Source organism: Phacochoerus africanus, chromosome 5, assembly GCF_016906955.1.
Source record: "Phacochoerus africanus isolate WHEZ1 chromosome 5, ROS_Pafr_v1, whole genome shotgun sequence".
Taxonomy (NCBI): domain Eukaryota; kingdom Metazoa; phylum Chordata; class Mammalia; order Artiodactyla; family Suidae; genus Phacochoerus; species Phacochoerus africanus.
Window position 1 is genome coordinate 37,239,514 of NC_062548.1, and position 22,147 is coordinate 37,261,660.

The following is a 22,147-nucleotide window of genomic DNA, read 5'->3' on the forward strand; positions in this document are numbered from 1 at the left end:
AGTTCCTCGGATCAGAAGGTCTTGGGAAACAGTGACTTCCTCCAAACAGTGGATGAAGCTGCTGGACACTGATATCATTCATCCTCTCTCGTTCACTCGCTCATTCGATGTTTATGGAAGGTCCACCGCTTGCACCGACTCAACCGCCCCAGGCCTCCCAGGATCGCTGGCTGCGGTACCCAAGTCCGCCGCGAATTCTCCTCTCCCTGCTGCCACTGTCCTCACTCCATCCCTCCACCTGCCATCAGCTCTTTCGCTCCTAGGCTAGGTCCCCAGCAAGCCCCGGGGCGCAGAGACCCTCCCAAGCCCCGCCCCCACCGGGGCAGCCAAGCCCACCTCCCCAGCCCGCGACTGCGCTCTGGGCCCCGCGCGCCCCGCCCCCAGCAGCAACCTGCGCGGAGGACGCTCCCGGGGGCTCCGGAGCTCGGCCCTCCCCGCGCGCTGCGCGTCCCAGCTCTTCCGCGGCGGCGAGAGGCAGAATCCCAGTTTGGGGTTTGGGCTCCAGGTGGGCCCTGGGAAGGATGAAGCAGGTAGGGCCGCGGGGATGTTGGGGACAGGAGGGTGATGGCAAGGACGCGAAGAGCTTGCAGGAGCCCTGGGGAGAAGGGGAATGGAGTGAGGCGGGCGGAGGGATGCGGGAGCCTGGGCTTGGGCCTGCGCCGGACTCCAGAGGGGCTGGAGGGTGGAGAAGGCCTCGTAGTGCAGCTGAAAAGGAGAGGTCCCACAGCAGAGAGGGTTGGGGCGTGGAAGGGCCTTTCACGCGTCTTTGGTGTCCCGCAGGCCCTGGTGGACGATACGGAGGACGTGTCCCTGGACTTTGGCAACGAAGAGGAGCTGGCCCTCCGGAAAGCCAAGATCAGGTGTGTTGGGCCTGGGTGTTGGGCGCGCATCCCCTCAAAGCTGCAGGTTCATTCACGTGCATTTATTAATTCGAAATGTATTGAGCACCGGATGCGTGCCAGCACGGGGACTAGGGACTCGGCCTGGACAGATCAGGCAAGGTCTTGGGGACCCTGTGGTCTGGTGGGGAGGGCGATAACCTGGAACGGGCACACAAAGATGTTCGCAAGATAATTAGTGTGAGAAGAGTTGGGAAGGAAATGAACAGGGGGGTGAGAGTAATTGGGAGAGGCCCGTTGCCTTGGTGCAGTCAGGGAGGGCCTCCCTCGGGAGTTGTTGCACCTGAAACCTGAACACTGAGAAGCAGCAGCTGTGGGAGACTGAAGGCTGTGTTCCAAGCAGAAGCACCAGCAGGTTCAAGGGCCCCGAGGCTGTGTGGGAGGGTCAGAGAGAAGCCACTGCCGCTGGAGGGTAGTGGTGGAGGGGAGAGGGGTTGGCAGGAGGCTGGAGAGGTGGGCAAGGGCTTGAATTTTGATTTTCATCCCAGTTTCAGCTTCAGTCAACTGAGTATTGGCTGAACACAACAGCAATGGATTCTCTCACAGTTCTGGGGGCCAGAAGTTGAAAATTGGCTTTCCTGTGCGGACACCAAGGTGTCGGCAGGACCACACTCCCTCTGGAAGTTCTAGGGGAAAGTCTGCTCCTTCCCCTTTCCAGCAGCTGGCAGCTGCTGGCGGGGGCCCTTCCTCCGTCCTGGAGTCCAGCAGTGCAGCATCTGCTGGTCTCTGCTCCCTTTCACTTCACCTTGGCCTCTGGGTCAGACCTCCCTCTGCCTGCCTCGCTCAGGGTTACTTGTGATTGCAGTTAGGGCCACCTGGATACCCCACGCTACTCTCCCCATCTGAACATCCTTCGTTTAATCACACCAGCCAGAGTCCCTTTTGCCAATTATGGGAACAGTCCCAGATTCCGGGGATCAGGACCCTGGATTGAGGGCCCTTGTCCAGCCTACCATAATGACCAATGAGGAGTTCCCGTCGTGGCTTAGCGGTAACAAACCAGACTAGTATCCATGAGGACATGGCTTCTATCCCTGGCCTCGCTCAGTGGGTTAAGGATCTGGCATTGCCGTGAGCTATGGTGTAGGTTGCAGACGTGGCTTGGAGCCCACATTGCTGTGGCTGTGGTGGAGGCCTGAGGCTAGGGCTCCAATTCGAGCCCTGGCCTGGGAACCTCCATGTGCTGCAGGTGCAGCCCTAAAAAAACAAAAACACACACAAACCGTAATAACCAATGATTATCTTTAAGGAAAGGCACTCTAAGAGAACTGGAATCCTAGGGACTCTTCTGCAGCATCTAAACTCATCATATGCTCAGTCTTTACGAAGCACCTCCTGTGTGCCTACCTCTGAGCTGGTGTCTGGGGACACACGGTATACAGAACAACACCCTCTGCCTCTTCAGAGTCGCCTGGTCTAGAGTGGGGATGGTCAGCCTCAACATTTGGGGTCAGGTACCTCTTTGCTGTGAAGGCTGCGCCTTGTAGGATCTTCGGCAGCACCCCTGGCCACCCCAGATGACTGTAGCACCCACCAGCAGTGTCCCCAGATGCTGCCAGATGTTCCCTGGGAAGCAACCTTGTTCCCAGTTGAAAACTGTAGGTGCGTGGGTGTATCCCATGGCTGGTATGAGTCAGTATTTTAAATGCTGTGATTGGCAAAAACTTGGGCACTTAGGCTGGTCAGGGGAGGAAGTGACAGCTAAGCTGAGAAGGATGAATAGGAGTCAGCTAATAGGGCAGGGGTCCCATGCAGAGGCCTAGAGGTGAGTCCCGAGTCCAGGGAGTTGAGAGTGGTTCCCTGGGGTGTAGTCTGAGCAGAGGCTGGGGCCACACCCAGAAGGGCTTGCCAGCCACCTGTGCCTGTTCAACACTTGCGTCCAGTGTGAGGCACTGAAGTTTGGATGTGTAATTGAAATAGTGACATGTGGCTGCCACATTGGACGATGCGGTTCTAGAGGTGGGGTTTGCACAGGGCAGTGACATGGTCGGGATTGCAGGGTGGAGGGGGGATTGAAGGGGCAGAAGGAAGCAGAAGCTGGGAGCTTGGACCAAAGCGCTGGCAGGGAGATGGAGGGAAGCGGAGGGGCACAGAGGAGGCAAAATCCACCAGCCTTGCTGATGATCAAGATGTGGTTTGTGCTGGAGTTTCTGTTTTGGCTCAACAGGATAAGAACCTGACATTATCTCCCTGAGGGTGCGGGTTTGATCTCTGTCCTCCATCAGTGGGTTAAGGATCCGGCATTGCTGTGAGCTGCGGCGTAGGTCACAGATGCGGCTCGGATCCAGTGTTGCCCGTGACTGAGAAAATCCATGTGTTGTAGGTGCGGCTGTAGGGAAAGAAAAAAAAAAAAGATGTGGTTTTTGAGGGTTAGTCCAGGGTGATGCCCAGGCTTCTGACCTAGTGACCCAGATAAAGGAGTCCTTAAGGGGAATAGATGTTGAGTCCAGCCAACTCATGGCTGTGTGTGTCTGAGAGCGACTGATTGCAGAATCCTCTGGTAGATCCTCTGGTGTGCCTCATGGAGATTCTGCTCCAGCCCTGGATCTACTTAACCAGATTCACAGAGGATCGGCTGGGGAATTTACAAAGTAACATCTGGAGTTGATTCTGATGCTTAGAATATAAAGATGGCTCTAAATTCTGAGATAAATGAAGTCACCCAGATAGCAGGATGGAAAGGGGGTTCTTTTTCTTTATTGTTCTTTTCTTTTTTTTTTTTGTCTTTTTAGGGCCACACTCTTGGCATATGGAGGTTCCTAGGTTAGGGGTCAAATTGGAGCTGATGTTGCCAGCCGACACCACAGCCTCAGCCACGCCAGATCTGAGCTGCGTCTGTGACCTACACCACAGCTCGCGGCAACACCGGATCCTTAACCCATGGAGCAAGGCCAGGGATCGAACCTGCGTCCTCATGAGTACTGGTCAGATTTGTGTTCACTATGCGAACTCTGGAAAAGGGGTTCTTAACTGGGGTGTGGGGATGAGCTTCCCAGGGTCCAGGAACTTTCTGGAAACTGTTACCAAAGTTTCACATGTGTGCTACTTTAGGAAAAGGACTCAAACTTTAATGACATGATCAAATAGGTCCCTGGGTTTTAAAAGATAAGCGTCATTAGTATCAGGTGAGAATTGCTACTTGTAAATTCTCGGTTGAAATAGACTCCAGGTTGACTCTGAAGGGAAGTGAAATTATGCCTGAGGCCCTGTCATGGGGTTTGGGATATCAAGGCCAGTTCTTCCTTTACCACTTGCTGGCTTTGTGATTTTGGACAGTGTTCGCCTTGCCTTGTCGAGCCTCCGCTGACCCATCTGTAAAATGCGGGTAACCATAAGTAACTTGACCTTCACCCTTTGGTTTGTTCAGTACAGGTGCTGGCTGAGCCATGGGGATAGAGACCTTGTCCTTTCTCTCTCTCTCTCTCTCTCTCTCTTTTTTTTTTTTTTTTTCTTTTTAGGGCCACACCTGCAGCACATGGAAGTTCCCGGCTTAGGGGTCAACTTGGAGCTGCAGCTGCCTGCCTGTAGCACAGCCACAGCAATGCCAGATCTGAACCATGTTGGGAACCTACATCACAGTTCGTGGCAAACCTGGATCCTTAACCTACTGAGCGGGGCCAGGGATCGAACACGAATCTTCACGGACACCATGTCAGGTTCTTAATTGCTGAGCCACAGCAGGAGCTCCCCTTTCCCTTCCTGTCCCTCGTTCCAGGTCAGTGAGGCATCGTGGTGTGGGGAAGGCACCTGGCTGAATCAGTGGAGGATGTGATGGCATAGCACACCTGGACAGGTAGAGAAACTGTTAGGCTGCGTGTGTTTTTCCTCAGTGGGCTACGTTTTGCTTTTTTTTTCTTACTTTTTTTGTTGTTGTGGGGGAAAACCCCTATAAATTTACCATTTTGCCGTTTTACTTTATTTTTTGTCTTTTTGCCATTTCTTGGGCCGCTCCCGCGGCATGTGGAGGTTCCCAGGCTAGGGGTCCAATCGGAGCTGTAGCCACCAGCCTACACCACAGGCACAGCAATGCAGGGATCCAAGCCGCATTTGCAACCTACACCACAGCTCACGGCAACGCCGGATCCCTAACCCACTGAGCAAGGCCAGGGATCGAACCCACAACCTCATGGTTCCTAGTCGGATTCGTTAACCACTGTGCCACGACGGGAACTCCCATTTTAACATTTTAAAGCGTACAGTTCAGTAATGCTAAATATATTCATGTTGTAAAACAGATGTTGTTTTAAAAACAGTCCAGAACGTCTTCACCTTAAAATCTGCCACCCTCTCCCCATGACACACTAACTTGACGTTGCCCCTCCCCCCAGCCCCTGGCCCCTGTCCCTTTTCTTTCCGAATCTCTGAAATTGACTTTCGACACCGCATGCGAATGGATCCCGAGAGTCTTTTTGTGACCGGCCTATTTCACTTCGAATAATGTCTTTGAGGTTCATCCCTGGCGTGGGCTGTGTCAGCATTGCCTTCCTCAGAGGCCGAGTGATGTTCCATTGTGTGTATGTATCACATTTTGTTTGTTCATCTGTTGCTCGACACTGGGGTGGCTTCCACGTTTTAGCCCTTGTGAAGGGTGCTGCAGTGAACACGGGTGTGCAGATATCTTTTTAAGACCTTGCTTTCAGTTCTTTCTACCCAGAAGGGAAATTGCTGGGTCACAGGGTAATTTAGTTTTGATTTTTTGAGGAACCTTTATACTATTTTCCATAGCAGTTGAAGCATTTAAGAATCCCACCAGCACTGCACAGGCTTCCAATTTCCCTACATCCTCACCAACAATTGTTACTTGCTTTTTGCACAGTAGCTATTGCGGTGGGTTGTGCGGTGGTATCTTCTTGTGGATTTGATTGATGTTGCCCTAGGGATGAGCAATGTTGAGTGAGCATCTTTTCATGGGCATGTTCGCATTTGTATGTCATCTTTGGAGAAATGCCAATCCAAAGTCCTGTGCTATTTTTTAATCAGGTTGTTGGTTTTTTTTTTTTGGTCTTTTTGCTATTTCTTTGTGCCGCTCCTGCGGCATATGGAAGTTCCCCGGCTAGGGGTTGAATCGGAGCTGTAGCCACCGGCCTACGCCAGAGCCACAGCAACACGGGATGCGAGCCGAGTCTGCAACCTACACCACAGCTCACGGCAACGCCGGATCGTTAACCCACTGAGCAAGGGCAGGGACCGAACCCGCAACCTCATGGTTCCTAGTCGGATTCGTTAACCACTGCACCACGACGGGAACTCCGGGTTTTTTTTTTTTTTTTTTTGCTCGGTGGTAGGAGTTCTTTGTAGATTCTGGGTACAAAGTCCTTAGGAAATGTGTGATTTGCACTTATTTTCTCCTGTTTCATAGGTTGTTTTTACACTCTGTGGACTGGGTCCTTCGATGCATACCAGTTGTAAAATTTGACATAGTTCCATTTATCTATTTTTATGTTTGTGTTTGCTTTTGGTGTCATAGTGTCTGTGAGTGTGTGTGTGTGTTTTTTTTCATGAAATATAATTCGCATGTCATATACTCACCTTTTTTTTTCATTTTTTTTATTACTGAAATGAATTGATCACATCTGTAGTTGTATAATGATCATAACAATCTGATTTCACAGGATTTTCATCCCACAGCCCAACATCCCCCCACCCCCCAAACTGTCTCCTCCGGAGACCATAAGGTTTTCAATGTCTGTGAGTCAGCATCTGTTCTGCAAAGAAGTTCCGTCTGTCCTTTTTTCAGATTCCACATGTCAGTGAAAGCATTGGATGTTGGTGTCTCATTGTATGGCTGACTTCACTTAGCATGATAGTTTCTAGGTCCATCCATGTTGCTAAAAATGCTGGTATTCCATTCTTTTTGATGGCTGAGTAATATTCCATTGTGTGTATATATGTACCACATCTTCTTGATCCACTCCTCTGTCGATGGACATTTAGGTTGTTTCCATGTCTTGGCTATTGTAAATAGTGCTGCAATGAACATTGGAGTACATGTGTCTTTGCGAGTCGTGGTTTTCTCTGGATAGATACCCAGGATTGGGATTGCTGGATCAAATGGTAGTTCTATGTTTAGTTTTCTGAGGAATCTCCATACTGCTTTCCATAGTGGTAAAGCTGGAGTAGCAATACTCATATCAGACAAAATAGACTTTAAAATGAAGAATATTTTCAGGGACAAAGAAGGACATTACATAATGATCAAAGGATCAGTCCAAGAAGATGTTATAACAATTTTAAATATCTACGCACCCAACACAGGTTCACCACAATATATAAGGCAACTGCTAACAACCTTAAAAGGAGAAATTGACAATAACACAATCATAGTGGGGGACTTTAACACCCCACTTACAGCAATGGACAGACCACTCAGACAGAAAATCAATAAGGAAACACAGGCCCTGAATGAAGCATTAAACCAGATGGACTTAATGTTTATAGGACATTCCATCCAAAAGCAACAGAATACACATTCTTCTCAAGTGCACATGGAACATTCTCTAAGATTGACCATACAAGTCCAACCTCAGTAACTTTAAGAAAATTGAAATCATATCACCTTTTAAAAATACATGATGCCATGTGGTTTTTGTGTAGTCACAAGGTTGTGCAACACTAGTTGCAGAATTTTTTCATCACCCCAGATGGAAGCCCTGCAGCAGTCACTTCCCATTTCTCCCCTCCCCCAGCTCCTGGAAACCACCAGTCCACTTTCTGTCCCTATGAATTTGCCTACTCTAGACATTTCAGTGTGAATGGAATCACACAATATGTGGGCTTTTGTCTGGCTTCTTTCACTGAGCATCAAGTTTTCAAGGTTCATCCATGTTTTAGCATATACTTCATAACCTCTTATGGCTGAACACTATTTCATTATGTGGATAGAGTACATGTTCTGTACCCTTAATGAATCGCTAGATGTTTGAGTTTCTGGTTTTTGATTCTTATGAATATGCTGCTGTCAACATATATGCACAAGTTTATGAACATATGTTTTCTTTTTAAAAAATTTTTAAAAATTGAAGTATAGTTGATTGACAATGTTGTGTTAGTTTCAGGTATATAGCAGAGTGATTCAGTTATACATACATATGTATTTCGTTCAGATTCTTTCCCCTTATAGGTTACTACAGAATATTGAGTATAATTCCCATTCTATACAGTAGATCCCTGTTACTTATTTTATATATAATGGTATGTATGGGTTAATCCCAAATTCGTAGTTTATCCCTCCCCCACGTTCCCCTTCAGTAAACATAAGTTTGTTTTCTATGTCTGTGGGTATATTTCTGTTTTGTATATAACTTTATTTGTATCATTTTTTTAGATTCCACACATGTGATATCATATGATATTTGTCTTTCCCTGGCTTACTTCACTTAGTATGATAATCTCTAGATCCATCTAGAATCATGCTACAGATGGCATGATTTCATTCTTTTTTATGACTGAGTAATACTCCATTGTTTATTTATACCCTATCTTCTTATCAATTCATCTGTCAATGAACCTTTTTTCCTTTTTCTTTTAAAAAAGTTTTTTATTGTAGTTGATTTACAATGTTCTGTAAATTTCCACTGTACAACAACTGACCTGGTCATATATATATATACACACACACACACACATATATACACATTCTTTTTCTCATATTATCCTCTATCATGTTCCATCAAAAGTGACTAGGTATGATTCCTTGTGCCGTGTAGCAAGATCTCATTGCTTATCCACTCCAGATGCAGTAGTTTGCATCTACTAACCCCAGACTCCCAGCCCATCCCACTCCCTCCTTCTCCCTCTTGGCAACCACAAGTCTGTTCTCCATGTCTATGAGGTTATTTTTTTTCTGTAGATAGGTTCATTTGTGCCATATATTAGATTCCAAATATAAGTGATATCATGTGGCGTTTGTCTATCTCTTTCTGGCTTACTTAGTTTGAGTCTCTGGTTCCATCCATGCTGCTGCAAATGGCATTATTTTGTTCTTTTTTATGGCTGAGTAGTATTCCATTGTGTACCACATCTTCCATTCATCTGTCAATAGACATTTAAGTTGTTTCCATGTCTTGGCTGTTGTGAATAGTGCTGCAACGAACATAAAAGTGCATGTATCTTTTGAATGAAAGTTTTGTCCAGATATAGGCATATTCTGTTCCATTGGTCTGATGACTGTATGTTTGTGTGGTACCAGTACCACACTTGATGACTGTAGCTTTGTAATACTGTCTCAAGTCTGGGAGAGTTACGCCTCCTGCTTGGTTTTTGTTCCTCAGGATTGCTTTGGCAATTCTGGGTCTTTTATGATTCCATATAAATTTTGGGGTTGGTTGGTCTAGTTCTGTGAAAAATGTCATGAGTAATTTGATAGGGATCGCAGTGAATCTGTAGATTGCTTTGGGTAGTATGGCCATTTTAACTATATTAATTCTTCTAATCCATGAACATGGAATATCTTTCCATTTCTTTGACTCCTCTTTAATTTTAATGTTTTATAGTTCTCAGCATGTCAGTCTTTCACCTCCTTGTCTGTCAGTGGACACTAAGTTGCTTCCATGTCTTGGCTCTTGTATAAATAGTGCTGCTATGAACACTGGGGTGCAGGTATGTTTTTCAATTATGGTTTTCTCTAGATTTATGCCTAGGAGTGGGATCATATAATAATTCTTTTCAGCTTTTTAAGGAACCTCCATACTGTTCTCCATAGTGGCTGCACCAATTTACATTCCCACCAACAGTGTGGAAGGGTTCCTTTTTCTCCACACCCTCTCCTGCATTTAGTATTTGTAGACTTTTTGAGGATGGTCATTCTGACCAGTGTGAGGTGATACCTGTGAATGTGTTTTCAGTTCCAGGCCGCCAGCAGGCAGATATGACACTGTCATAGGAGACCCAGGTCAGTCCTAGGCTGGCATGTTAACCCTTCACTCACAGTGGCCTTGAACAAGTCAGGGTGCCTTCAGATCCTCTTTTTTCTCATGTGTTAAATGGGCATGATGTTGGCACCATCATAGGGTTGCGTGAAGAGGACTAAATTAGGTGGCAAATATATGTAACGAGTCCAGTGAGACCCCTGACACCTTGGATGGCCTTCCTAAATGGTATCTTGTATCCCAACAGAAGTGTGACTTCGGGAGTTCCTGTTGTGGCTCAGTGGGTTAAGAACCCAGCTAGTATTCATAAGGATGCAGATTTTGATCCTTAACTCAGTGGGTTAAGGATCCAGCATTACCATGAGCTGTGGTGTAGGTCACAGATGCAGCTAGGATCCGGCGTGGCTGTGGTTGTGGCACAGGCTGGTGGCTACAGCTCCAGTTTGTCCCCTAGTCTGGGAACGTCCATATGCTGCAGGTACCACCCTAAAAAGCAAAAAAAAAAAAAAAAAAAAAAAAGATAAGCATGACCTGAGTGTCCCAACTCTATGGGCGGGGCTGCAGGGGAGGAGGCAGGTCCTCAGTGGCAACAGGACGTCACGCTGGGGTTGTCCTTGGATCTGGAGACTGGCCCTCGTGTAGAAAGTTGTTTATGCTTTCAAGGCACTGTCTTCACAAAATTCACTGGGACCCAAATGTTGGGCTTCCAGCAGATCCTCACCCAAAGGAGAAGGATGTCCTCTCACCTGAGGCAGAGCTGCTGGTCTCAGCTGTCAGGGCTGGTTTGTTGGCAGCTTTGGCCGGTAGTCCGTGGTTGGTCCTCATCCAGCCCAATGGGAACTGAACTGAGGAGAATGCCGCCCCCTGGCCTCAGGTGCCACAGGGACTCGCAGGTCAGGGGGGCCGGGTCCCAAGGCAGAAAGCACCTGGTGTCAAAACTACCCCTGCCAGTCCCCAGCGAGCCCATCAGTTAGGATGAGGTTTTGTCTTCCATCATCCATCTCTCCTCCCATCTTCAATATAAAAACTCTTCCTCAAAAAGAGCTGCTTTGTAGACAAAGTTGGATTGAAGGAAAAATCATAGCTCACACTTTCTGAGCACTTAACCTCTGCAGGCACCGTTCCGAGTGCTTTACTAATGAAATTCTTTTAAGCTGTATCACAAACCTATGAAGTTGATAACTCTGGCTTTTATCAAGTTCAAGATTAAATTGAGGGAAAGAATTGAGGGGTTGGCCTGACGTCACACAGCGATTACGTTGCAGGGTGGGGACCGGACCCCTACGATCTGGCTCCAGAGTCCCATCTTATGGTATGCTGTGCTTTGGGGGGACAGGTGCTCATGCAGGGAGCGCTGCCTGGGGACAGCTCTGCCCTGGGGACAGCATTCTTGGGCCCTCCTTGGGGGAGGACTTATATTTTCCTTGCGTGGATGAGAGCGTGGCATTGCCCCCGCTCTTTGGAACAGGCTTTTGCAACCCTTGGCACTGTTGATACTTGGGGCTGGATGATTCTTGTTGGCCCCATCCTGTGCATGGTAGGCTTTTAGCAGCACCCCTGGACTCTGCCTACTAGGTGCTGGTAACACTGCCCTTGCCCCCAGTGTAGAAACAACCCAAAATGACTCCATGAGTTCCCTGGTGGCCTAGTGGGTTAAGGAACCGGTGTGTCACTGCTGTAGCTCGGGATCGATCCCTGGCCTGGAAACTTCTGCATGCAGCAGGCGTGGCCAAAAGAAACCGACTCCAGATGTTGTCAACTGATGTCCTCCAGGGATTGAAAACCCCCACTTAGACTCTGCTCTTGCTTTTCTCTGGGGTTTAGAATTGGAGAAATTCAATTTGCATTTGAGGGAATTTAAAGCATTCCTGAGAACTCTGTGTTTGACCTTGACCCAAGTGAAGCTGGCGGGGCTGGTGGGGAGGAAGGGGTGGGGGCAGGAGATGGCACAGATGTGCCTTGGTGGCCATCCATCCACTATTCCCAGAAATCAACACGGGCCCGTCTCTAAGTGCCCCCCCCCCACATCATGCTGCAACACACAGATGAGAAGAATTGGGGGTTTTCGTTGTTGTCATTCTAGGAAATCTGTTTGCCTCCAGTCGTGAGGATCCCTTGCCCAGCCCCCTGTCCTGGTAACGCTGGGCAACACATTAGACTCCCCCCTCCCCACTCTAACATCTATTTTTAAAATATAGAAATAATGACACATAAGCAGGTCTCACCAAGGGCTGATTGTTTAAGGAAGGTTCATGATTACCAAGGAAAATCACCCGCAGAATCAAGGAACTAGACCAATTTCAGTTCTCTTTGATCCGGGGCACGGATTGCATGTTATGAGATTAACCCCTCACGTCTTCAGCTGCTTTCCTTCCCCTTCTTTATATTTCTTGTTAACACAAACTTGACTGCAGAAGCAGGGCCCAGTCTCCAAAGGGAGATTTCTTCTGAACTATGGTCCACCCAGTTGGGGCGGGCATTCGGGACCTGAAAGGGACGGTGGTCAGGCTCCGTGATGTTCATCCGATGTTGGGCAGCAACTTGACTCTGTGCATCTAGAGTATTTAATTTGCTCATTCATTTATTCCAGGGTATTGACATTTCTTTAATTTTTTTTTTTTTTTGGTCTTTTTAGGGCTGCACCCACGGCATATGGAGGTTCCTAGGCTAGGGGTCGAATCAGAGCTACAGCTTCCAGCCTACACCACAACCATAGCCATGCAGGATCTGAGCCGCGTCTGTGACTACAGCACAGCTCACAGCCACGCCGGATCCTTAACCCACTGAGCGAGGCCGGGGATCAAACCTGCATCCTCATGGATACTAGCTGGATTCATTTCTGCTGCGCCACGATGGGAACTCCTTGACTTTTTTTTTTTTTTTTTTTTACTGTGTGATTTAACTTTCAAAGAAAAAGGTTAAGGGACACAGTTAATATGAAAAGCTCTGCTGAAAGTAGGAATTATGTTCATTGCCAAACATTCTCTGTCCATTATATGCTGTTGACATTTGAGGCTGGACAAGGGCTGTCCTGGGCGCTGTAGGGTGTTTGAGAGCACCCCTGACCTCCATCCACTAGATGCCAGTAGCAGCCCGCTCGTTGTGACATGAGTTCCCATCAGGGCTCAGCGGTAACAAACCCGACTCGTAATCATGAGGATACAGGTTTGATCCCTGGCCTCGCTCAGTGGGTTAAGGATGTGGCTGGCGTTACTGTGAGCTATGGTGTAGGTCAAAAACATGGCTTGGATCTGGTGTGGCTGTGGCTGTGGCCGGCAGCTACAGCTTGGATTCGACCCCTAGCCTGGGAACTTCCATGTGCCGTGGGTGTGGCCCTAATAAGACAAAAAAAAAAAAAGTTTCCAGGTGTTGATGGGGGAGGGGGCCCCCAAATCATTTCCCATTTGAGAACCACTGATTGATTCTTTTACTCGCTCGTTTGTTCATTAAATCAGCAGAAACTTTCAAGGGCCTTTGTGTGCCAAACACTGTTCTAAGGGCCACAGAGAATACTGGACAGGCCTGGGCCCTGCTGTCATGGAGCTGACATTTTAACTGGGGAGAGAGAGTGAACATTTAACCAAATACCTAAATGATGTAACATCAGCGAGTGGTACGTGCTGTGGAAAAGGAGTCCAGGGCCAGGGGGCCTCTTTAGATCCTGGAGGGCTCAGGAGAGGCCTGAGGAGGTGCCTTTGGACTGAGAGACAGTTGTGGAGGTGGAGCCAGGCGTGGGGAGATCCACAGAAGAGACTCCTGGCAGGGGAAACAGCAAGTGCAAAGGCCCTGGGGTGGGAGCATGGTCTGGGGATTGCTGAGAACCAGGCCAGGGTGTGTGTGGAAAGTGGGGGAGTGGGAGGAGGAGACAGTGGGGTAGGACGTGGGGGCTTTGACAGTCGTGATGAGAGGCTGGAGTTTTGTCTGCTTTGATGGGCAGTCTTTGGAGAGATTGGAGCAGCAGGGACGTGTGATCCCATGGACCCTCCAGAAAGCTGCCCGTGACTGCCATGTGGCCCACAGGTCAAGCAGGGAGATCCGTGGAGGGGCCAGGGTGAAAGATGCTGGCAGCCTGGACTGGCTGGTGTCCAGGGACACCCACGGGAGGTCGGCTCAAACAGAGCTTTGTCCGCGTTCTGCCAGCTGCTGGGACTTCTGATCAGACGGAGACGGTGGAAGGCAGTGGGGCCCAGATACAGGCTCTCAGCTTCATCAGCATCCCCAGAGACCTCCACATGCAGTGGGTCAAAACCTCTCCATCCGTGAAGACTCTGACTCAGTGGGTGTGGAGAGGGGCGTGAAAGGCTCCTGCCATGTGGTTCTGCTCTGCCGCGAGCGACTGGGCGTAGTTTTCTCGGTTGTCCATTTCTGGATTAAGTAGCAAGGGTGCACGCTTCGGGTGTGTGTGTGTGTGTTTGTGTGTGTTCATCCATGTGTGTCCGTTCATATTCATTAGAGTGGGGGGTAGGTGTTGACACAGCCGCATATTCTGGCAAGTGATCTGATGCTCTATCCTTAGTAAAGACCAGCTCAGTAAATCTGGGTTGAAATCCTTGGGGAAAGGCCCGGGGCTGGCCCTGCACCAGCCCTGAAGATGTTCCCTTCAGCGGCTCAGCCTTGGGTGTTCAACGGCCAATTACTCCTCACTCATTACAGGAATAAAGAGGCTTCCAGAATGACTCAGAAATGGCCGCAAATGGAGTTCATAGATCCTTATGTCTTTCTGGCATTATCATACTGATGGAGCTTCCCCCCTCCCACCACCCTCAGCATTGTAAAATACTTTCAAAATTGCAAAGAGTCAGCCGACTGACTCCAGTTCCCAGACAGACACACTCTCTTAAGCCGGGGAGGTTTTTTTTTCTTTTTCTTTTTTTCTTTTTTTTTGCCACCCCCGGAGCATGCAGAAGTTCCTGGGCCAGGGTTTGAACCCATACTGCAGCTGTTACGAGAACCACAGCAGTGACAACACCAGGTCCTTAACCCACCGAGCCACCAGGAAACTCCAGGGGGCATTTTATATGAATGTGAATTTTCATCGAAAAATTGGAACAGGCGTTCTCTTGTGGTGCAGTGGGTTAAGCATCTAGCACAGTCATTGCAGTGGCCTAGATTCGATCCCTGGCCTGGGAACTTCCATAGGCCGCAGGCACTCCAAATCCAAAATTAAAAATAATAAAATTGGGACAGGGCACTTTGGAAATCTGACTTGCTGAGAGTAGATGAGCCACAGAGACAGAAGGCAGACTGATGGTTGCCAGGGGCTGTGAGGAAGAAAAAATGGGGAGAAACTGCCCAGTTGGCCTGGGGTTTTACTCTGGAATGATGGAGCTGTTTCGGAACAGCCGTGTCAAGTACTCAGTGCCACTGAATTGTTCACTTTAAAGTGGTTAATTTTATGTGATGTGAATTTCACCTCGATACATTTTTGGTTGTGTTATTTTCATTTTTTAATACTTTAGACATTTTTTTTTTTGGAACAGTTTTAGCTTCCCAGCAAAGTTAAGAGGAAGTTACAGAGATGTCTCATAATCCTGCCCACCCTCCCGCACAAGGGGCCTCCCCGCCATCCACATTCCTCTCCCAGATCAAACCGTCTGTGCAATTGATGAACCTTCGCGGACACATCAGAATCACCGCAAGTCCATCACTGAGGACTAGGGTTCGCTCTTCCTTTGGTCCGTTCTCTGTTCAAAGGTGATGACATGTGCCCGTCATTTCAGTATCCAACAGAATAGTTTCACCACCTCCCAAAAACCCATTGGCTCCATCCTAACCCCTGATCTTTTTACTGCCTCCATAGTTTGGCGTTTCCTAGAATGTTGTGTGGTTGGAATCAGACAAGAGCGAGCCTCTTCAGACGGGCTTCTTTCACTTAGATGCAATTAAATCTTTCTAAAAATCTGCATCGCTGATGTGTGTATCTGTTAGATTTGAAAGGGTGGTCCTGCCCCTTCTGGGTGAACCCAGCTCCCACCCAACCAGCTGATTTATTTGACCAGCACAACTTAGCAAGTATCTGAGTTTGCAGCCCCTCGTCGCCCCCCTCAACAGTAGGGAGGAAACTTAACTCCAGTGATAGCATGTCTACTATACTTTCCAGGCGTGCAGATGGCTTTGAGTTGTTATTCCTAATGCTATGGTTTTCTCCCAAAACCTCTTGAAGCTGCTGCCAGATGATTGAGGGGTCTGCTCATTCCCAGGCCTTTTATATGCTTTGTTCTCTGCTTCCTAAATTTGTCCTTTGGATCTTAAAATTTTTTTTTAGGGCCTCACCTGTGGCATATGGAGGTTCCCAGGCGGGGGGTCCAGTCCAAGCTGCAGCTGCTGGCCTACACCACAGCCACAGCCACGCCAGATCTGAGCTGCATCTGCGACCTACACCACAGCTCACACCAACGCCAGATCCTGAACCCGCTGAGTGAGGCCAGGGATCGAACCTGTGTCCTCATGGATATTCGTCGGGTTCGTTAACTGCTGAGCCATGACAGGAACTCCAGATCTTAAAAAATTCATTTATTTAAGTTTTATTGATGTATGGTTAATTTACAAAGTTGCGATCATTTCTGCTGTACCACACAGTGACCCAGTCACACACATACACACGCATGCATCCTCTCTCAGGGTCTTTTCTCACAGTTCTCTGTGTTAGACAGCAGGTCCCCGCTGGCCGGTCATCCACAGACCTCAGTGCGCCTGTGCCAGTGCCAAACCCCGGGCCATCCCTTCCCACCCACCACCTTTCCCCTTTGGTACGTTTTTCAAAGTCTGTTTCTGTTCTGCCACAAAGTTCATTTGTATCCTTTTTTTTTAAAAGATTTCACATATAGATGATTCATTTATTTTTAATTGAGGTATAACTTGTACACCATAGTCTTTACCCCTGTAAAGGTTACAATTCTGTGGCTTTTAGAATATTCCAGAGTTTTTGCCGTCATCATGGCTCCCTAATTCCAGAGCATTTTTGTGGCTCCCAAAAGACGTCCCATGACCTTTAGATCTTCCTCCTCGTCACAGCTATGTCTGCACCAGGTGCCCCTCCTCTCAGCCCTCTGCTGCCCCCGTGTCCACCCAGCCTCATGCCAGCTGTTGGGTCTCCCTCTCAGCCTTGGTAAAATGTCGATGGAAGCCAAGAGCCTTGTGGAGACCCTGGCCTGGCATGGGCTCTCTAACTAAAGTATTAGCAGGTGGAACAGCAGGGGGTGGCCGGGGGGACCCTGCACTGTTGTCCACTCTGGTTGGACAGTGGCCGTGCCACTTGAAATGTTGAATCCATTGCGCGTGGCTCTGCTCACCCCATTCATGACACTCTTCAGACTGAGTTGAAACCACCCGTTTGCTTCATTGCTTCCACCCCGCCCCCAGACCGGTGCCGACCGTGAGGGCAGGACTTGGTCCGTTTGGTTCACTGTACGTTGCTTGCATCTGGCACGGTGCTTGGTAGATAGTAGGTGTTCAATGAATGTGCCCTCGTCTCTTTAAGCCCAGTTTCTCAAACTCCCTTCCTTACGGCTTAAACAATTTTGAAAATCAATCAAAGGCATCTCTGTGTGGATTATGAACCTGATTTTATGTCGGTGGACAATTTAAACTGCAATCTCCATTTTAGCACTAGTTGTCATTCTGAGTATCAAATTAACCTGTAAACAATGAACACACAAGCATGGCAATTACAAAACTCACCGCTTTCAGCGCAATGGGGGCGTTTTAGTGGTTGATGAAACCTCATATGAAAGTAAAATGCAGTAACAAAATGTGTTAAATGGGAAAATATCTGGAAGCGATGTCTTTAAAAGTTCTTTAAAATCTTTTTACTTTGAGTTAATTTCAGACTTGCAGGGATGTAGCCTGGATAGTGCCAAGAACTGAGCCATGCCCTTGACTTTGATTCACCTTGTGGAGTGTGTTTTTGTCTTCTGAAGTGTTTAAGAGAAAGATGCACAGGAGTTCCCTGGTGGTCCAGTAGTTAAGGATCCAACAACTTCTTTTTCCCAGCTCAAGATCCAGTCAGGATCCTTCACTGCATTTAGTTATTCTTTTTCTTTTTTTTAAAAAAAGCTACATCTGCGGCAGGTGGAAGTTTGGCCAGGGGTCACATTGGAGCTGCAGCTGCAGGCCTATGCCACAGCCACTGCAACACTGGATCTGAGCCACATCTGTGACCTACATCACAGCTTGTGGCGACACTGGATCCTTAACCCACTGAGCGAGGCCAGGGATCAAACCTGCATCCTCACAGAGACAATGTCGGGTCCTTAACCCACTGAGCCACAGCGGGAACTCTGCATCTAGTTATTCGTGAACTGTCCTCAGCCTTTTTCTGTCTTTCGTAATGTGGACAGTTTTGAAGAGCAAAGACCAGCTATTTTGAGCACTGTATCTGAACTTGGGTCTGTGTGATGTTACTCATGATTGGACCCAGGTCATAATTGTTGGCTGAAGTGCTGCGGAAATGATGTGTTCTAAAAGGACTTTTTTTCTGAGCTCTGTCACTACTAAAGGTGGCCCACATGTGGCTCTTTTTTCCCCCTCCACCAGCTCTGACCTGCTCCCTGGCCCCCAGGCTTTGGTCTTTGCTTCTCTTTGCCACTCAGAGAACCCAGAACTTCCCAGTCTTGAGGCAGAAACCAGTCAGACTGGATCTGGAGCCTTTTTTTGTCGCCAGAAAGCACAGATATTTTTTTAAAGCGTCACGGGCTGTTACACAGAAGAAAGAAGCCAGTTTAATGAGGCGCCCACAGGCCAGGATGTGGGAGTGATTCAGTATCTGCTGAATGAATTAATAGGATTTTGCATGGTTCTCCTCTTAGATAACCTGTAAGGCTCTTGTTTCTAAGATGCCAGCATTTGAAGATACAGTGGTTCAGTGGTAGCTCTTGGGGATGGGGAATAAACACCATATTAATCCTGGCGTTCAGGAATGGATGCACCCTGCTTCCAGACACACTAAAATGCTCAAAAAGAAAAATGCAGGGAAAGGAGTTCCCATTGTGGCTCAGCAGGTTAAGAAGGTCTCAGGTTCGATCCCTGACTCCACTCTCTGGGTTGAGGATCCGGTGTTGCCACAAGGTGCAGTGTAGGTTGCAGATGTGGCTTGGATCTGGCATGGCCATGGCTGTGGAGTAGACTGGCAACTGCAGCTCCACTTCAGCCCCTAGCCCGGGAACCTCCACAGGCCACCGGTTTAGTGGTTAAAAAATAATAATAGTAATGCGGGGAAAGACAGGTTTGTTTTGCACGTGAGGAAACCAAAGCTCCCAAGATCCAGTTAACAGACCCAAGCTCACAGAAGAGCCAGTATTTGAAGCCTTCAGATCCTGCCCACATTCTGGCAGAATCTAATAGATGAGGCCCATAAAGGAGTGAATTCTGCATTTTACTGCCAGTGCAAAAAACAACAACCAAGAAAGCATCCCACTCAGAGTGAGGGAAAGATGGACAAAAATATAGTCTCTCTCACCTCCTGCAACCTGCCCGAGGCCCCGCCTGCTCTAAGCACCTTCCTGCTGTCTGACTTCTGCTCCAGCCTTCCAGAAAATCAAGTCCTTGGCCTCTGTGCTTTTTCCTCTTCCTCAGCTGATAATTTGGAGTCTCCTTTTACAAGAGGTGACTATAGGAGTTCCCGTCGTGGCTCAGTGGTAACAAACCTGACTAGTATCCATGAGGATGCAGGTTCCATCCCTGACCTCACTCAGTGGGTTAAGGATCCAGTGTTGCCATGAGCTGTGGTGTAGGTCCCGGACTTGGTTTGGATTCTGTGCTGCTGTGGCTGTATTGTAGGCTGGCAGCTGTAGCTCCTATTGGACCCCTAGCCTGGGAAATTCCATATGCTGCAGGTGCAGCCCTAAAAAGCAAAAAAAAAAAAAAAAAAAAAAAGTGCAGCCATCTTCATGGCCTCCCACCCTCAGCTGTCTTCAGGTGTAAGACTAAGACCCTTCATTTTAACCCCTGGATTCTTGGAGGAACCTGACTCTCTTTGTCCTTCCTGCCCTTTGAAACCACCTGACACAACATTACATGGGTTATAGAGAGCTAAGACTCTTCAGCGTTGGAGCCTGTACTTGTTAGTTGTTGCTGCGTAACAAAATTACTCCAAACTTAGTGGCTTCAGACGACAAGCATTTATGATCTCGCACTGTGCCTGAAGGTCAGGAAACTGGGGGCAGCTTAGCTGGGTGGCTGTGGCTCAGGCTGTCATGAGGTTGGCGTGATATGAAGGCTCAACTGGGGTGGAAGGAGATGCTTCCCAGAGGGCTCCCTTCCGTGGCTGCTGGCTGGAGGCCTCAGTTCCTTGCCATGTGGATTTCGCCATAGGGTCCCTCCCAACAAGGCAGTTGGCCTCACCCAGGGAGAGAGCAGGAGAATGACCAAGACCAAAAGCACAGCATCTTTTATGACCTAATCTCAGAAGTGATACAGAGTTACGTCTAATGTATCCTCTCAGTCATGCAGACCAGCCCTGGTGGTTCATTATGGGAGGGGGACTGTTGAAGGCTGATAAATACAGGAGGTCGGGATCATGGGGCCCATTTCAGAGGCTGGTTGCTTACAGGGCCCAGCCCAAAGAAGGAACAAATGCATGTGTGTCTGCAGAGTGTCCAGGCCCTGATATTATATAGATGTGATTATCCTCACTTTACAGGTGAGAAAAGGCCCAGAAGGGTTGAGTCACTTGTCTGAGGTCACACAGTAAATAATAGAATGAGACTTTGAAAGGCAGTCATCCTGCTTCCTTAAAAATTCCAGGAGTTCCTTCTGTGGCACAGCTGATTCAGGATCTGCTGTTGCTGCAGCTATGGTATAGTTCGCAGCTGTGGCTCAGACTCAATCCCTGGCCCAGGGACTTCCATGTGCCCCAGGTGCAGCCAAAAAAAAAAAAAAAAAAAAAGCCAGATGTCTACCAAATACGATAATCTAATGAACCCCATGTGGCCATCACACAGCTTCAGAAATTATCAACTCCTAATATTCTTGCATTTAGACCCTGCCTCTAACCCCTACCCCCACTATTTTGAAACAAACCCTACATCACATCTCTCCAAACATAAATATTTTGATAGGTTATCTCTAAAAGACAAGACCTTGTTTTTAAAAGCAAGACCACAGCGGCCTTTTCTCCCTTTGAAATGATGAACAGTTCCCGTGATATTTCGGTCCAGTGTCCGGATGTCCTCGACCATTTCATAACTTGAGGATTTGTTGGAACGGCAACCGAAGGACTTCCATGTTGCAGTTGGTGGCTGGATTTCTCAGGTCCCTTCTCACCTGTAGACGTCCTAGGCCTCCCCTTTCTCGCTCTCACTTTTCCCCTTTGCAATGGATTTGCTCTGTAGAGCCTCTCCTGGGCTGGAAATTGATGATTGCAGCCCTGACACGCCCTGTAAGTTTGCCTTTGTTCCCTATGTTTCTTGTAAACCAGAGGCTTGATGCGATTCAGGTATGATTTGGGGACACAGCTGATTTAAGAGGCGGGGGTGAGTTCTTGCCGGGGGGCTCCCGATACGGGGTTGTCCTTAGCTGCTGCCTCTGTATGCATGGGGGCTGCGGTGCAGTGGCATTCTGATGCTGTCATCCAGAAAGAGGCTCCCTCTTCAAATATTTAGTTACTGCAAGATATGCTTTACAGCAAAAAGGCATAATAAACGCTTGATATTTGCCCTTCATTTTCCTGTTTTCAGGCCATGGGTTCATTCCCCAGCGTCCCCCATAAGTGACCATGGAGGGTTTTGCTGCAGTATCACGTGACCTGTGGATTAAGACATTCACATTGCTGTTCAAGTTGTCCCATCTTTGGCCAGTGGGGCCCTCTGCCCTTTGGCCTCTGCGTCTTTTGACCTGGCTGTCGTAGTCTTTGACAGCTTCCTTGTGACCTGGGGTCTTCTAGCATCCCAGCCTCCTTGTTTGCATTTCTCATCTGGGCGTGGAGTTGCTGTTTCTCCAAGGAGCCCTGGCTCCTTTGGAGAATGGAGTTTAGAAGCCACAGGCTGGTGCAGCTCTCCGGCCCTGTGGCCTGGAAGTATATATCAGGCAGGGCTCAGAGCATCTCTTAGTGGATGTATTTTGGGGGGAGGGGGGCACTGTCATCCCCAAGCACATGTCGCTTTCAGTTGATTTGTGGTTCATCAGCGCCGCTCACCAGTGGGGCCAGCCGTGAAACTCTGGGCTGAGCTTTGTGTGGAACTTTCTGTGCTGGTGCTGATTCTGCCACTTCGAGCAACTGCTGGCCAGTAGGCACCTCCATACAAACCAGAAAAGGCTTGGCCCTTCTGCGGGCGGACAGTCCCTCCAGGGTGAGCAGCTGGACAGTGGAGCATGTGCCTGAACACAGCAGTGCATCACCTGAGCGAGGTCGTCTTTGCTCAGACCCCCGGGGCGGTTCACTTC

The 22,147-nt window shown here is 48.4% G+C and overlaps 1 protein-coding gene across 2 annotated transcripts in view; it reads left to right on the plus strand.

Moving 5' to 3' along the window:
- Nucleotides 1–378: 378 nt before the first annotated feature.
- TVP23A (trans-golgi network vesicle protein 23 homolog A) overlaps nucleotides 379–22,147 on the plus strand; it is a 37,697-nt gene continuing 15,928 nt past the window's right edge. For both annotated transcript variants that reach the window (XM_047780516.1, XM_047780517.1), the window contains exons 1-2: nucleotides 379–530; nucleotides 781–860. In XM_047780516.1, the coding sequence (XP_047636472.1) occupies nucleotides 522–530; nucleotides 781–860 (89 nt within the window). In that variant the 5' untranslated portion in view covers nucleotides 379–521. The remainder of the gene's footprint in view (nucleotides 531–780; nucleotides 861–22,147) is intronic.